The following is a 14687-nucleotide window of genomic DNA, read 5'->3' as shown; positions in this document are numbered from 1 at the left end:
AATCTACTTTTCATTCCTGTCATAGACATTATTTTATAAAACTTGATTATCCAATGATTCAATACTTCACAGATCAGATGATAAAGATAAGAAGCAGTCAGGAACTAATAAAATAGCTGTGCTGACAGCAGTAAGTAATGGATGCTGACAGTGAGGAAGGGAGCACAGCCTGAATCAGCCATTTAGAATGCTAACAAATAATCCTGTAAGTTTTCATTATCCCTGAATTTCCACTGTAGAATAATTCATGAAGATGATTTGATCGTAAGAAAAAAGTCTGAATACAATGAAAGGCTTAGAATTAGATCTGGAAAACTCCTAGCATGGACAGCTTAAGCCCTAGCTGGATAAAGGAACAGAGTGAAGAAAGAATGCAGATAAAATTTGAAAGGTGGAGTCAATCCTGATATATGGTTGAGGGTTTGATCCCTGGTCAGGGAACATATAAGAATCAACCAACTGAATGCATAAGTAAGCAGAGCAACCAACTGATGAAAGAAATTAAGAAAAAGAGAAGGAAGGAAGGAAGGAAGGAAGGGGCAGAGGGGGGAGGAAAAGAAGGAGGAGAGGAAAGAAGGTGGGAATGAAGGAAGAGAGGCAGGAAAAAGGGCGTCAAGAAGAGGAAAGTGCTCAAATTCATGTCTAAGTACCTCAAAAACTTTGTATATCTGCTTGGCCATTAAAATTTCTTTTAAAAATTACCATTTATTTAATCTTTAAATGTGCCAGACCCTGTCCTAGGCATCTAACATACATCATTAGTTAACTTGTTGATCCTATGAGGTGGACATTATAATCACTATTTCAGAAATAAAGGAACAGATGTTGAGTGGAATAAACATCATGGAGACTTTATAGTAGGTAACTCAGTAGGTTTTTTGAATAAGTCACACCCTTTAAAGAAACAGTGAAAAGTACAACTTATTATGTAAAGATTTAAATCAAAACATTTAATGGTAAATTTTATTTTAATTTTTAAAAATTATATAAAAGTTTTATCAATTGAAGATTATACCCCCATCACAAAGAAAATGCACATATGTGGGTCACATTATTCTTTGATATTATAAAAATTAGATATTTACTGTAAGATACTCTCACAAATATATAATTTTCTGAATGTATGCTATTGTAAAAAAAAGCCTAGGGCAAACAAACATTTCATTTTCTTGCATAACAGAAGGATTCATGCTAATACCAAATTTACTTTCTAAATTTTCAAGCTTTACTTAGAATATTGTGTTTTAATATATTATATTTATGTCATTAGAATATTAAGTCTTAATTCTTTCTTTCTCCATTTGTAATCAATTGCCAAAGAGGAGTTTAAACCTATGTAAAGGTTCACAGCTTCCAACTACTCCTTACCTTGGATGGTGGTAACTACAGGTCAGAAAAATTAAGATAAGAGTTAAGGTCACAGGATAACAATGAACAATAAACCAGGAATTAGGAGACTTAAGGTCTAAATCTTTCAGATAGTTCTGTGACCTCATCAACTGATCTGACTTTTATCTACTATTGCCTCCTGCTCACTGCAGTGTGCCATTGGCCCCTCACTAATTAATCCTAAACACTGCCAGCAAGTGCTAACCTCAGAACCTCCACTACTGGCTTCTCTCACTTAGCTGGAATACAGCTGTATTTCCCCAGGTATCCATTCCCACTGCTTACTTCCTCAGGAAGAAAGTTTTAGTCCCAGAGGCACCCAATCATTGAGACCCATTGTGAATGCTCCATGGAAACTGCAAATCTACCCAACCCCAACTCTCTCAATCCCCGTACCCTGAACTGTTTTTTTTTTTAAAGAATGTATCACCTTCTAACATGTAATCTGTTTCACAATTATTGTCTTGTCACCCTCCCCCTAGAATGTCAGCTCCATATGAGACAGTTTATCAGTTCTCAAAACATGCCTAAATCATAGCAGGTGCTCAATAATACTTGATAGATAAATGTCTCTGGTATCTCACAAGTTTATTGTTAGCTTTTAGTCTATTCACCAACATACCAAGAAAATGTAATCCTATTTTTTTAACAATACTAAACTAGGTGGCAGGGATGGCTGATCGTGAGGGTACTAAGAGGCTGTTCACAAAGCAAGCTGAAAATAAATACCAGAGGACTTGGATCTCAGCTAAATTCCAGTTACGGAACTTTCAGCAAGTGCCTTTTGAAAGTTATTATCTTCTTCGAAAAGGTTTTACCTGTGTGAAAAATGAACTTTTGCCCAGTCATCCTCTTGAATTATCAGAAAAAAATGTCTAGCTCAACCAAGATAAAATGAATTTTTCCACACTGAGAAACATCCAGAGTCTGTGCGCTCCACTAAAATTGCAAATGGAATTCAAGGCAGTGCAACAGGTACAGCATCTTCCATTTCTTCCAAGCTCATACCTTTCACTGGATATTTTGAGGGGTAATGACGAAACCATTGGATATGAAGATATTCTTAATGACCCATCACAAAGTGAACTAATGGGAGAACCACACTTGATGGTGGAATATAAACTAGGTTTGCTGTAATGCAGTGTGCTGATCATGGAAATGGAAGGGCTACATCATATTTATATCGTCTTTTTACTACAATTGTATGTGTACGATATTAAAAGTACTGATGCATAAGCAAAAAAAATACTAAGCTAGATCAAGTTTAATATTTTATCAAACAAAAGCTCATTTATCAAATACCTTTCATGCAATTAATGAAATAATTAGTTTTTGCTTCTGATGTTATATATATATCAAAAGATTTCCTATTTAAAGTACCTTTTCATTCCTAAGATCAATCCTCTTTGATCATGCTAGGTTTTTATTTACAATATACAATCATTACACACGATTTGTTAGTGGTTTACTTAGAATTTTAAATTGACATTCAAAAGTGATATTGTGGTCAATAGTTTTAACCTCCTTGATCATTTTTGATATAGATTTTGTCTTATTTCTTCATACTGTGAATTGGCAAGTTTAGTTTTTTTATGCTCTGGAATAAACAATACATCAGAAAAATTACTTAGTCCATGAAAGTCTGAAAGAACTCAATAAAGCTATCTAGTTTTAATTTATTCTACATTTTTTCAAGATGACTCATCTATTTGGTCTTGAATCAATTAAAAAACGTGCATTTTTTCCCCCAAAATTATGTTCCACTAAGATTTTCAAGTAGTTTTAAAATATTTCTTGCATATCATCTATCTCATTTCTTACACTTTTTAATGTTCTTTTTCTTTATATTTTCTAAATGCTTTTCTATTAGGCATTCTGAAGAACAGTTCAAGTTTATATAATTAATTTTAATCTTGGTTGTCTTTTACAAGGGGGTACCCCCCCAAAAAACAAGTATCTTCAGGAGGTCAGGCCCCTTTGTAGTACAGGCTGCCCTAGCTAGGTGTCCAGGAACCCATCTGCATCAGTGTACCAACTGGCACTGTTGTGAGAGGCTGCATTTGGTTCCAGTGAATTTTTTTTGAAGACTCTTTCAACACACTTACCCATTTCATGAAGGGTGATTTACAAACGCACCTGCCCACACCTCGCTGAGTATTCAGCAGTTTCTAACCAAAAACAGCATGACTGCCATGCCTTACCCTTCCTTTTCACCTCACCCCAACTGACTTTTTTTTTTGTTTCCCCAGAAGAAAAAAGTCCTCAAAGCAAAACGTTTTGCTGATGTGGAAGAAGTGAACAAAAAACATGAGAAGCACTAAAAGGCATCAAAATCAAGGAGTTCAAAAACTGTTTTGAGCAATGGGGAAAAAAAGTCTCAATAAATGCACTGCATCAAATGGAGAGTGCTATGAAGGTGACTTCAGTTTAAACATGTAAGAATACATAATTTTTTACAAATAAACTGTGGGTTTTTCTAAATCCCCCCTCATACAATGTACTTTTTAATAAAATTTGAAATTATAACTCAGCATCAATAAATTGTTCACTAGGTCATTTTTCTTTTTTTCTTTGGAACTCACACATTTTCTCTTTCCAAATTAGCCAAATCTACTTCAAAGCTTTCTCCTAGCCCCAAAAGAAAGGTAGGTATAGCTATTTAAAGTAAAGCAACAAATATTACACAGAAACACACATAGAAAGTAAAAGCAGCTCTTGGCTGGTGTAGCTCAGTGGATTGAACACAGGCTGCAAACCAAAGGGTCGCCAGTTGGATTCCCAGTTAGTGCACCTGCCTGGGTTGCAGGCCAAGTCCCCCAGTGGGGGCCATGTGAGAGGCAACCACACATTGATGTTTCTCTCCCGTTCTCCCTTTCTCTCTCTATCTAAAAATAAATAAATGAAATTTTTTTAAAAAGTAAGAGCAATCTGTGTTATCCATTCAGGCTGCCATTACTGCACTAACAATACCGGTATGTGTTTTCAGCTTCAGTAGGGATTTTAAAAAGTTTAAGGATTCCCTGGAAGATCCAAACTCTTTTAAGCCTTTCCAGGTTTTTGTTTCTTTTGCAATTAACCATGTGGAAGTTAAGATACTCCATTCTCTAAGAATCCTCTACCCCACTGAATTCAACACATCCTTGTCTAACAAGTTTCTAAAATTCCTTTTTCCATTGTACTTTACAATAGTTGAAATTAAATGTCATCCTGCTCTATTTAAATCTTCAAGTTCTATGACTTCATTCATTACTTAACAAAATAAAATCCTTCATGTTGTAAATAATGTAATACATTTTCTCAGTGTTAGTCCTGTACAAATGTGTTTTGTCTTTTCTACCTTCCTACAAATGGAGTCTAAAAAAAATGGAGTGCTAAATTGTGATCACATTAAAAGTTATGTAACATAAAAGTAGAAATTTTTAATCAACATAAAGAGCAAATTTCTGTTAAAATTTATGCTAAATAAACTTTAATTTGACTTTTCTGAAAGTATCCTCCTAGTACTTAATGATTGTCAAGTAACATTCAGTTACTAAATACAAGTAATAACAAGAATGAAGAAACACACATTTGTTACTATGGGAGGGAGAGGGTGCTTCTTAAAGGTTTTTAATCTCACCATCAATCAGTTTTCTAAAAGAAATGACCAGCTTTTTTTCCTTTTTAAAAATCTAAAGAATTTAACTGTTGAACTGTTGAAAGTTACTAATTTTCCGTGTTCAAAAATGCCTAGGAAAAAATAAATGTAAAACACCGTTATCAGTCAATTAAAGAATATAAATTATTTTCTTTGTAGGAAACACTAAAGCAAATGAAGACTCAAAGATGACCAAATATACAAAAGACTGGGGTCATTTACTCTGATACTGACATCCAAATGCTGAGACTTTTTCACAATGTTGATGTTCTCAATGCAACAGTGCCATCAAGTGGTATACCATACTAATAGATTTCTGACGAACTCAATTTTTTATATTTCCAAATACAACCAAGACAGTTGGGGGAGATTTACATAGAAAGAGTCTCACAAAAACTCCAGCAAACTCTCTTAAAAGGTGGATCAGGAAAAGCTGTTCAAGAGTCAAGTGAAGCACCCTACCTTTAGACACTATTGTGTTTATATTAATTTAAAGAAAGTCTGAACATCCAACTGCTAAAATTTGGTTGTCTATACGGCTTCAAAGTCACTAAACCAATACCATGTTTGTCTATATTTAAAATGTGTACAAAGTATAAATAACTCTTAAGGGTTAACAATAAAAAGACATCCCAACTAAATAGAAGGGGCAAAGGATTTAAAGACATTTCTCTAATGAAGACAGACAAATGACCAATAAGCACACAAAAAGATGGCAAAATCAATAGCCATTAGGGAAATACAAATCAAAACCCTATTGAGACACTACTTCACACTCATCAGGATGGCTACAGAGTGGTAAGGATGCGAAGAAACTGGAATCCTCAATCACAGCTGTTGGGAATGTAAAACAGTACAATCACTGGGAAAAACTTGGGCAGTTACAAAACTGTTAAACACAGAGTTACTGTAAGACACAGCAATTTCTCTCCTAGGTATATACCCAGGAGAATTGAAAACAAAATGCACACCAAAACTTGTACACAAATAGTCACAGCAGCATTATTCACAACACCTAAAAAGTAGAAACAACCCAGATGTCCATCAACTGATAAATAAATGAATAGGTAAACCAAATGTGATATAATCTATACAATGAAATATTTTTCAATCATAAAAAGGAAATTCTAATTAAAGCTACAACATGAATGAATCTCAAAAACATAAATGAAAAAAGCCCAGTAAAAAAGGCCACATATTATATGATATATCCAGAATAGGAAAATCCATAGAGACAAAAACAGATTAGTGATTCCTTAGGGTGGGAGGGATGTGCAGAGAGAGAATGGGATTGACTACTAATAGATATGAGGTTTCTTTTAGGGGGACAAAAATATTTTAGTTTGATTGTAGGGATAATTGCATATATTTAGAATACTGAATTGTGTACTTCAAATGGGTAAATTGTATGGTATATGAATTATATTTCAGTAAAGCTTTTCCTCCCTCAAAAGAACTATAAAGAACCTTATGTGTTATCTAGTTTAGTGCTCCCTAGACCAAAATCTACATACCAGGTAAGAGAGCTATATTCTCTACCACAGACTATTCATATTTTTATACACACACACACACACACACACACACACACACACACACGAGTTTTGGTTCATCGTAAGTCTAGGCACTCGAATAACTACTAAAATAATTCATTGTTTTGTCAGAACATCTTTTGGTCAACTCTAGCTGAACGAGCTGGATGGAAGAAAGAGGAAATCCTAGCCACATAAAAGGATAAAGACACTCAACTGGATTCCTGTCCTTTGGGGAGGGTGAGGAAGAGAAAATGCCACACAAAGAGGGAGGCAAACCTTACCAAAAGGTCCTTCCTACAGTGACTAGGTGGGCACAGGAGAATAATGAAGCTGGGTGAGAACAGGAGCTAAAACAAGTTTTTCCTTCTCTCCCCCAAAATGTCCCAGCTTGCCCCTAAGTCCAGAGGGCTCACGGAGAGCAAGCTGCTACTACCCCTAATACCACCTAACTGGCTACCCAAGAGAATATTCCAGCCTGGTCACTCCACATCCAACCCGTTTTGTTCCTTTCTTACCTCTCTCTACCCTTGAAGGCTATCAGTCTTCCCTTGTATTCAAAGAATGGAAAAAGGTCTGCTGGGTATATGGGGTATAAAGACAGGGAATGAGAAAGAGAATGAGAAGAGACTTAGTAGCACTTGACTATTATCTTTCTACTCCAGCCTCTCAAGGGAGCAACTCATAATCTTTGGGGTCAAGCCAGATCTTGCAGGCAAGGTGGAAAGACACCTGAGGGTCAGGACAAAGATGATCTTCAAAATTAAAGGCTTTTCTGACCAATAAAAATATATGAACAAGAAACATCAACCTAGCCAAGACTCATCCTTATATGCCATTTCACAAATGTATAAACAGAAGCCTTGTTTTATCTAAACACTGAAATCTTTACAAAAAGAGAGTACTATTTACAACAGAAAAATATGCAAATTAAGGGTTTTTATATAATTTGGCTGATTTGAAATGTACATAAAGAATTAACAGTCAATGCTACTTATAAATTCCATTCTTAGACTGTTCTCTGCCAGCCAAACCACAATGAATATTTCTTTTACTGTTTTCAGTAAGGTAACTTACTTAATAGAGAAATAAAATTTGACTAAAAACAATTCCCTGTATTCCTGAAGCAAAGTCAATAATGCTAATCCAATGTTCCAATAATCAATGTCCCAAAGCGTAGTCAAGAAACCAATACAGATGAGGATTTTGCAAGAGGAAGGGTGGCTAGGATTAAAACTGAGTAAAATGAAAGGGGGCATTGAATACTTTGTTATGTAATTTTACCATCTTTTAGCTGTCAGATATTGTACTAAGTGCTGGAGATAAAGCAGTCAAAGGGCCTGCTACCTGTGGCTTATTCTGGAGGTCAGTGCATGTCCCGGGAAAATCAAGAAAGAAGTTTTTGCAGTAGCTTGATGCTGTGTCTCTGGCACTTTGAACATACCACTGCCTCTCAGAAATGCTTTCTCAAGCCCTGACTGGTGTGGCTTAATGGGTTGGATGTCATCCTGCAAACCAAAAAGTTGCTGGTTCCATTTCAGGTCAGGACACGTATCTGGGTGGTGGGCCAGGACCCCGGTTCCATGTTTCTCTTACACATCAAAGTTTCTCTCCCTTTCTCCTTTCCCACTCTCTAAAGTAAATAAAATCTTAGAGACAGACTGACAGAACAGAAAGGAATGAATGCTCTCTCCACCCTTTCCTCACCTATCCCTAGTCTAGTTAATTATCTTCTCAGAACTCAGATTAAATGTCCCTAGTTCCAGGCAGCCTTCTCTCTACCAAGAATTAATCAATCAGTTCCACCTAGTATATACCTGCAAGCACACTGTGATTCTTCTTGGTAACTACACTTAGACTTCTTTGCCTTCCAATCTAAACTGTAATTTGCATGAATGCAAGAGCCAAACCTGTCCTGTTGACTACTATATCTCCAGCACTAATCACAGTATACAGCAAACCCTGAATGCTGCAATTTTCAACCTTTTTCATCTCATGAGGAACATAAACTAATTACTAAAAGTCATTAGTAAACAAAAAATATTTTTCCCAATGTGACAAAAAATAGGTATAATCTTGATTCATTCACACCAGATGGTTATTGTTGTGTTGGCTCTTGTCATTTCTTTATTTGACAATCTAAGGGAAAGGAGGTCAGTGCCCCTGACTAAACAGTCAGGTACTGCATGTTTTAGAATTCTTGTAGCACACCAGTTGAAAATCGCTGCCTTAATGAATTAGTCAATGAATGATGAAATTTTAGTATCTAATTTAATTTTTCCTGATCACTCAGGTTGATTATAAGAAACCTAAATTATTATATTTATACATTTCAGATATATAAGACTATGTGGCCTCTCCCTCAGGGCTCCAGAATACTATGCATTCATTTAAGTACTTACATCATTATCTTTTTTCTCACCTCTCAAACTATAAACTGTCACTTCCTACTACATTCAAGTCTACGATTTTTACCAGATTCCAACTACTATTAATTTGTGGACATTTGCAGAGTTAAAAGCAGATAAATTTGGTTATAAAGGATATAACTAGCATAAAACCAAGTAATAATTTTTCAGAACTTTTTTTGGAGGGTAAGCAGGAAGTGGTGGAGTGAGATACAGAGAGATGACATGCTCTTTTATAAGTAAATTACTTAAAATATCATTGTATAATTTCTTTTGTTAACAAAGAATTTTATTTTTGCTAACTTTGTTTTATTTTGTTATATAATTCGAGATGACTGTTACACATGTTTCTTCACTCAAAGGGTTTAAACGAAAAACATTAAAGTAAATATCCTACTGTGTATGGTAAAGAAGAGCATCACTTGAAAAAAACTGGTCCAAAATTGGTGCAATGAGGAAAAAAAAATTGAGTTCTCACTAATTCAAGGTGCACATTTTTTCCATTTACAGATACACGGTGGGGAAAATTTGGTTTACAGTTGTTCATATAGAAAATAATACAGTAATTAATAAATAATATAATTTAGCCCTGGCTGGTGTAGCTCAGTGGATTGAGCGTGGGCCTGCGAACCAGAGGATCGAGGTTCAATTCCCAGTCAGGGCACATGCCTGGGTTGCAGACTGGTTCCCTGCAGGCCAACTCCCAGCACGGGACACACGAAAGGCAACCATACATTGATGTTTCTCTCCCTCTCCTTCCCCTCTAAAGATAAATAAATAAATAAAATCTTTTTTTAAAAAATAATAAATAAATAAATAATATAATTTAATATTATACAGAAATACAAAAATAATCTCCTTTGCATACTCACAACTGTAAATCTACTTTACCCCCCAGACCCTGTATATGAAAGCAGAATGTGTCTCACAATTAAAGTTTTAAAACTAACAATATATTTTCTTAATTGCACATAAAATAATGGTATACTTCATAACTAATGGCACCTTACCTTTCATAAAATGCAATATATAATTTCTTGTAATAATTTTTATTTACTTTCTCAAGATACTTCTCAATTATCTACTCATAATATTAGCACATTCCATCTCCCTCACCCCACTAAAATGAAAAACCAAATGCTCATATTAATGATGCTAAGAGTAAATAAAAACCAATATGAAAGAAAACAGTAGTGATTTGATTTCACTGAGAAATCTTACCATTAAGAGATCATGGGCCCCTACCAATGAATGGACCAAATTAAAATTTTCCTTAAGAAACTTCTAGCCCTGGCTGGTGTGGCTCAGTGGGTTGAGTACTGGCCTGCAAACCAAAAAGTCACCCATTTGCATCTCAGTCAGGGCACAGGCCTAGGTTGTGGTCCAGGTGCCCAGCTGGGGGAATGCAAGAGGCAACTGATCATTGTTTCTATCAAACATTGATGTTTCTCTCCATCTTTTTCTCCCTCCCTTTCCCTCTCTCTAGAAATGAATAAATAAATCTTTGCTAAAAAGAAAAGAAAAAAAAAGACACCTTTAGTCATGGCAAGGTGGCTCAGTTGGCTGGAGCGTTGTCCCGTACACCAAAAAGGTTGCAGGTTGATCCCCGGTTGAGGTGTGCAAGGGAGGTAACTAAGTGATGTTTATCTCTCACATCCATGTTTCTCTTTCTCTCTCCCTTCCTCTCTCTCTAAAATCATTAAGTATATCCTCAGGTAAGGATTTAAAAAAAGAAGAAAGCCTTAATAAATCCCTTAGGCTCCTTATGTTTTGGGGAAAAGTACCTATCTTAGCTACAGTTTATGTAATCATTGTAATAGTTAACAAAATTCTTTATTTATTTATTGAATAAAACAAAAATGAATCTTCTCCAGGTTCCTAGGGTGAATAATCTGTAAGTAGTCCTGAAATATGCAAGTGAAGTAGGGCATTTAGTTTAGTGTATATTAAAGCATTACAATTTTCTAAAAGCAGCACATAACTAAATATGCTTCTTGAATTCCTTGCAACACAAATACTAATGTGACTTCCAATTCTAAACTATCATAATTAAAAAATAACTTGAATTTTTTCATTTAAACACAACGGCAAGAACTAGCCACACTCAGTCTAATCTTTCCACAAAATAAAAACTCTCCCAAGGACTATTCTTAAGTTACATTTTCTCTTAAAAATAACAAGGAAGTATCAGAAGAAATATCTCCACTTATAACTAATAAAACAACATAAATCAATGAGTAACAAGTTCTAGAAAATATGCTAATACAATAATGTGTGTTGACAAGGACTGTTTTTAAAGATGTAATTAAATAATACTTTGAACTAATAATTATCACTGCAAAGTAAAAATATTAACAAATTACTAAAAAAAACAACTCACCTTTGTCTGGGAACTATAAAAAGTGCCCGTACCAACTTCTTCCTATTTGCTTTTGTGTTCATGTTCATGCAAAAATCCATTGCTGCCTATAAAAGAAAAAGCAAACATTTTCTTTAAAAAAAATCTTTTTTTAGCTACTGAAAGCAGAAATTCAGGATGCTACAATGGATTTCCACTTTTTTCTAAACATTTCAAATAGTTTTAAATACTAGTATCATAAGCATATCCCAAACTGAGCTTCAACTCCTGTATCCTTACACATCTCAAAATACATATTTTATAAATTTTTAAATTGTGACAAGCTGTTAAAACTTCAGGTGGGTACATTGAAGGTCATTCACTGTCTGGCAAATAGTTATATTAAATGTACAATCAATGCTTTAACCTCATTAAAGTTAAACAAATCAACGTTAATATAAAGACAGCAGCCAATATAATATAATTAGCTACTATAATATAATTTACAGAATTATAAAGTAGCAGGAGCAAGAACAGTTGCCAGGAGCCAAGAAAATTACTAATGCTAATAAGGAAAATCAAAGTTGAATAAACATGAAGCAGGTGAGAGAGACAGGCAGAGATTACTCCCAGGAACGTGTAAGAGTAAGTGCCTCAACAATGATGGGAAAGTTCAGTATCAGCAATCAGATTTGGTAACTTAAAGAAATCATGTCACAGGGCTATAATAAATACCCACAATTTTTATTTAGTATAGCAATCCACTGGTCTATATCTTAATAACAAATATGTGCTAAGTATTTTATCAACATGTCTGACATCCAGTATAAGTGTAAAAAAAGGCTAGGAGAGGTATATGTTCTGAGAAATTATTGGGAAACAACAATTGAATAATTGGCATATTTTAAATACAGGCATGTACTTTTTAAAAAAATTTCAGTATAGTTAGTTTAAAAAAATAAGTTTTAAGTTATACTTTAAAAATGAATAAACTATTACCAAATATCCTTTTGAGTTTCTCAAACATTTTTCTTCCACAGGTTCACATCATTATTTTATTATCCATCCCAATTTTTAGGTATTTTTGAGGATCAGATACAAATATAAGATTCTCAGATTTCCCTGAACTATAAAGGATTTCTACTCTTTGCTATAGATGGCAATGCATTAAAACACCTCCCATTTTGTTAAAACTTCTGATAAAATAAATGGCACAACTGAGAATGATTAGATTCAAACCTAGGAAACCAGCTCACATTGAAAATATTCACCAAGATTGAACATTTAGAGGTTCGTAGAAATAGTAAAATCAATTTAAATTTTTTCTTCTGCTTGTAAACGAAATATAATAAAGTGGAGTTTACATTTTATAACATTAAAGCTTATTACAGTTAATTAGAACAACAAAGAGAAGAAAAATGAAAATACACTAAAAATTCCTTCAAGCAATTCACTCAAAAGAGACATTAAAAAATTCAGGACCTACTACTAAAAATCCCAAAGGTCATGTACTCAGAAAAGAAAATTGGTAAAAAAAAATTTTTTAAAAAAAGGAAAACTTCACACACATACACTCACACACATCCCAAAGACAAAAATAAAAAATAAAAACAACTCTGTATCAACATTTTTAAAGGATTTTTATTTACTTATTCTTAGAGAGAGGGAAAGGAAAGGAGAAGGAGAGGAAGAGAAACATCAATGTGTGGTTGCCTGTTGTATGCCCCACTCCCACCAGGGACCTGTCCCACAACTCAGACAGATGCCCTGACTGGGACTTGAACCAGCAACCCTTTGGTTTGCAAGCCAGCACTCAAATCACTGATCCACACCAGCCAGTTCTTATATCAACATATTTTAAAAAGAATTTTTAAATGAGTAATAATGGCCTATGTTTCAACATAATTAAGAAACACGAAAAGTAAAAAGTACTTCAACAACTATTTCAGAACATTATCCTTTTAAATACATATGTACTTCATACAATCTAAGCAAATTTTATAAAATTAAAGAAGTCAATAAACACTTTCCTACCATAAAATAATCAAAGGACAGTTAGATGGGAAAAAACCCTATAATGTTCAAAACCCTCTGTAGATTAGGAGTTTGTCAAGCATACCAATGCCTGGTACAGACAATAGGGTTTCAATAAGTATGTGGAGTTAAAGAGTATAGGAGTGAGACAAATGCCAGAATTAGTAAACCTGAGGAAATTTTAAAAGTTTTTAAAAAGCTTCACATGTACAAGGGGAGACTGTCAAAAAACTGGAATTACCTTCTTCAAGGAGGGCAGGCCTCTTGTAGTACAGGCTTCCCCCACTAGGTGAGTATTCTAGGAAGCTATCCGTATCAGTGTACCAGCTGGTGTTGTTGTAAGAGGCTGTGTGCAGTTTCAGAGAATTTTTTGAAGACTTTCAACACATTTGCCCATTTTATGATGGGTGATTTACAAACATACCTGCCCACAGTGGCTGAGTGTTGGGCAGTTTTTAACTAAAAACCGGCACCACTTCCATGCCCTACCCGAATGAATGGATTACTCCCTTTGCTCCACCAAGCAACTTATTTTTGTTTCCCCAGATTACAAAAGTCCTCAAAGGGAAACATTTAGGTGACGTGGAAGAGATGAAACAAAAAACAATAGAAGCACTAAAATAGACAGGGGGAGGGCAAGAATAGTATGGGAAATGTAAAAGCTAAAGAACTTAAGACACATGGACATGAACTAAAGGCGGGGAATGTGGGTGGGAGAGGGTGTGCAGGGTGGAAAGCAATGAAAGGAGGGAAATGGGATAACTGTAATAGCATAATCAATAAAATATATTTAAAAAAATAAAAAAAACCTAATCAACTCACCTTCAATGATGAATTTTAAACTATATTTACTATAATATTTTTTATTTTTATTTTTTCTTAATGTATTTTATTGATTATACCATTACAATTATTCTATTCCCCCCTTCATTCCCCTCCACCCGCACACTCCCTCCTCCACCCTTCTCCCCCCCTTAGTTTATAACCACATGTTTCAAGTTCTTTAGATTCTGTATTTCCCCCACTATTCTCGCCCTCCCCCCTATCCATTTTCTGCCTACCATCTATGCTATTTTCTGTACCTTCTCCCCCCTTCTCCTCCTCCCACCCCCGTTTCTAACCCTCCATGTGTTCTTCATTTCTATGGTTCCACTCCTGATCTAGCTGTCCTCTTGGTTTGCTTTTGTTTTAGGTGTGGTGGTTAATAACTGTGTGTTTGCTGTCCTTTCACTGTTCATATTTCTCATCTTCTTTTTCTTATATAAGTCCCTTTAGCATTTCATATAATAAGGGCTTGGTGATGATGATCTCCTTGAACTTGACCTTATCTGAGAAGCACTTTATCTGTC

The 14687-nt window shown here is 34.8% G+C and overlaps 1 protein-coding gene and 1 pseudogene across 2 annotated transcripts in view; one reads left to right on the top strand and one right to left on the bottom strand.

Moving 5' to 3' along the window:
- The window catches only part of UPF2 (UPF2 regulator of nonsense mediated mRNA decay), a 104542-nt gene that overhangs the window by 42031 nt on the left and 47824 nt on the right, over positions 1 to 14687 (bottom strand). For both annotated transcript variants that reach the window (XM_037066012.1, XM_037066013.1), the window contains exon 8: positions 11347 to 11432. In XM_037066012.1, coding sequence (XP_036921907.1) covers positions 11347 to 11432 — 86 coding nt within the window. The remainder of the gene's footprint in view (positions 1 to 11346; positions 11433 to 14687) is intronic.
- On the top strand, positions 324 to 2626 carry LOC119000782 (proteasome maturation protein-like; annotated as a pseudogene).

The sequence above is a fragment of the Sturnira hondurensis genome, unplaced genomic scaffold (assembly GCF_014824575.4).
Source record: "Sturnira hondurensis isolate 20B ecotype Veracruz unplaced genomic scaffold, ASM1482457v3 Scaffold0016284, whole genome shotgun sequence".
Classification (NCBI taxonomy): Eukaryota; Metazoa; Chordata; class Mammalia; order Chiroptera; family Phyllostomidae; genus Sturnira; species Sturnira hondurensis.
Note: the sequence above shows the minus strand (reverse complement) of the source record. Positions and strands in the feature narration are given on the sequence as shown.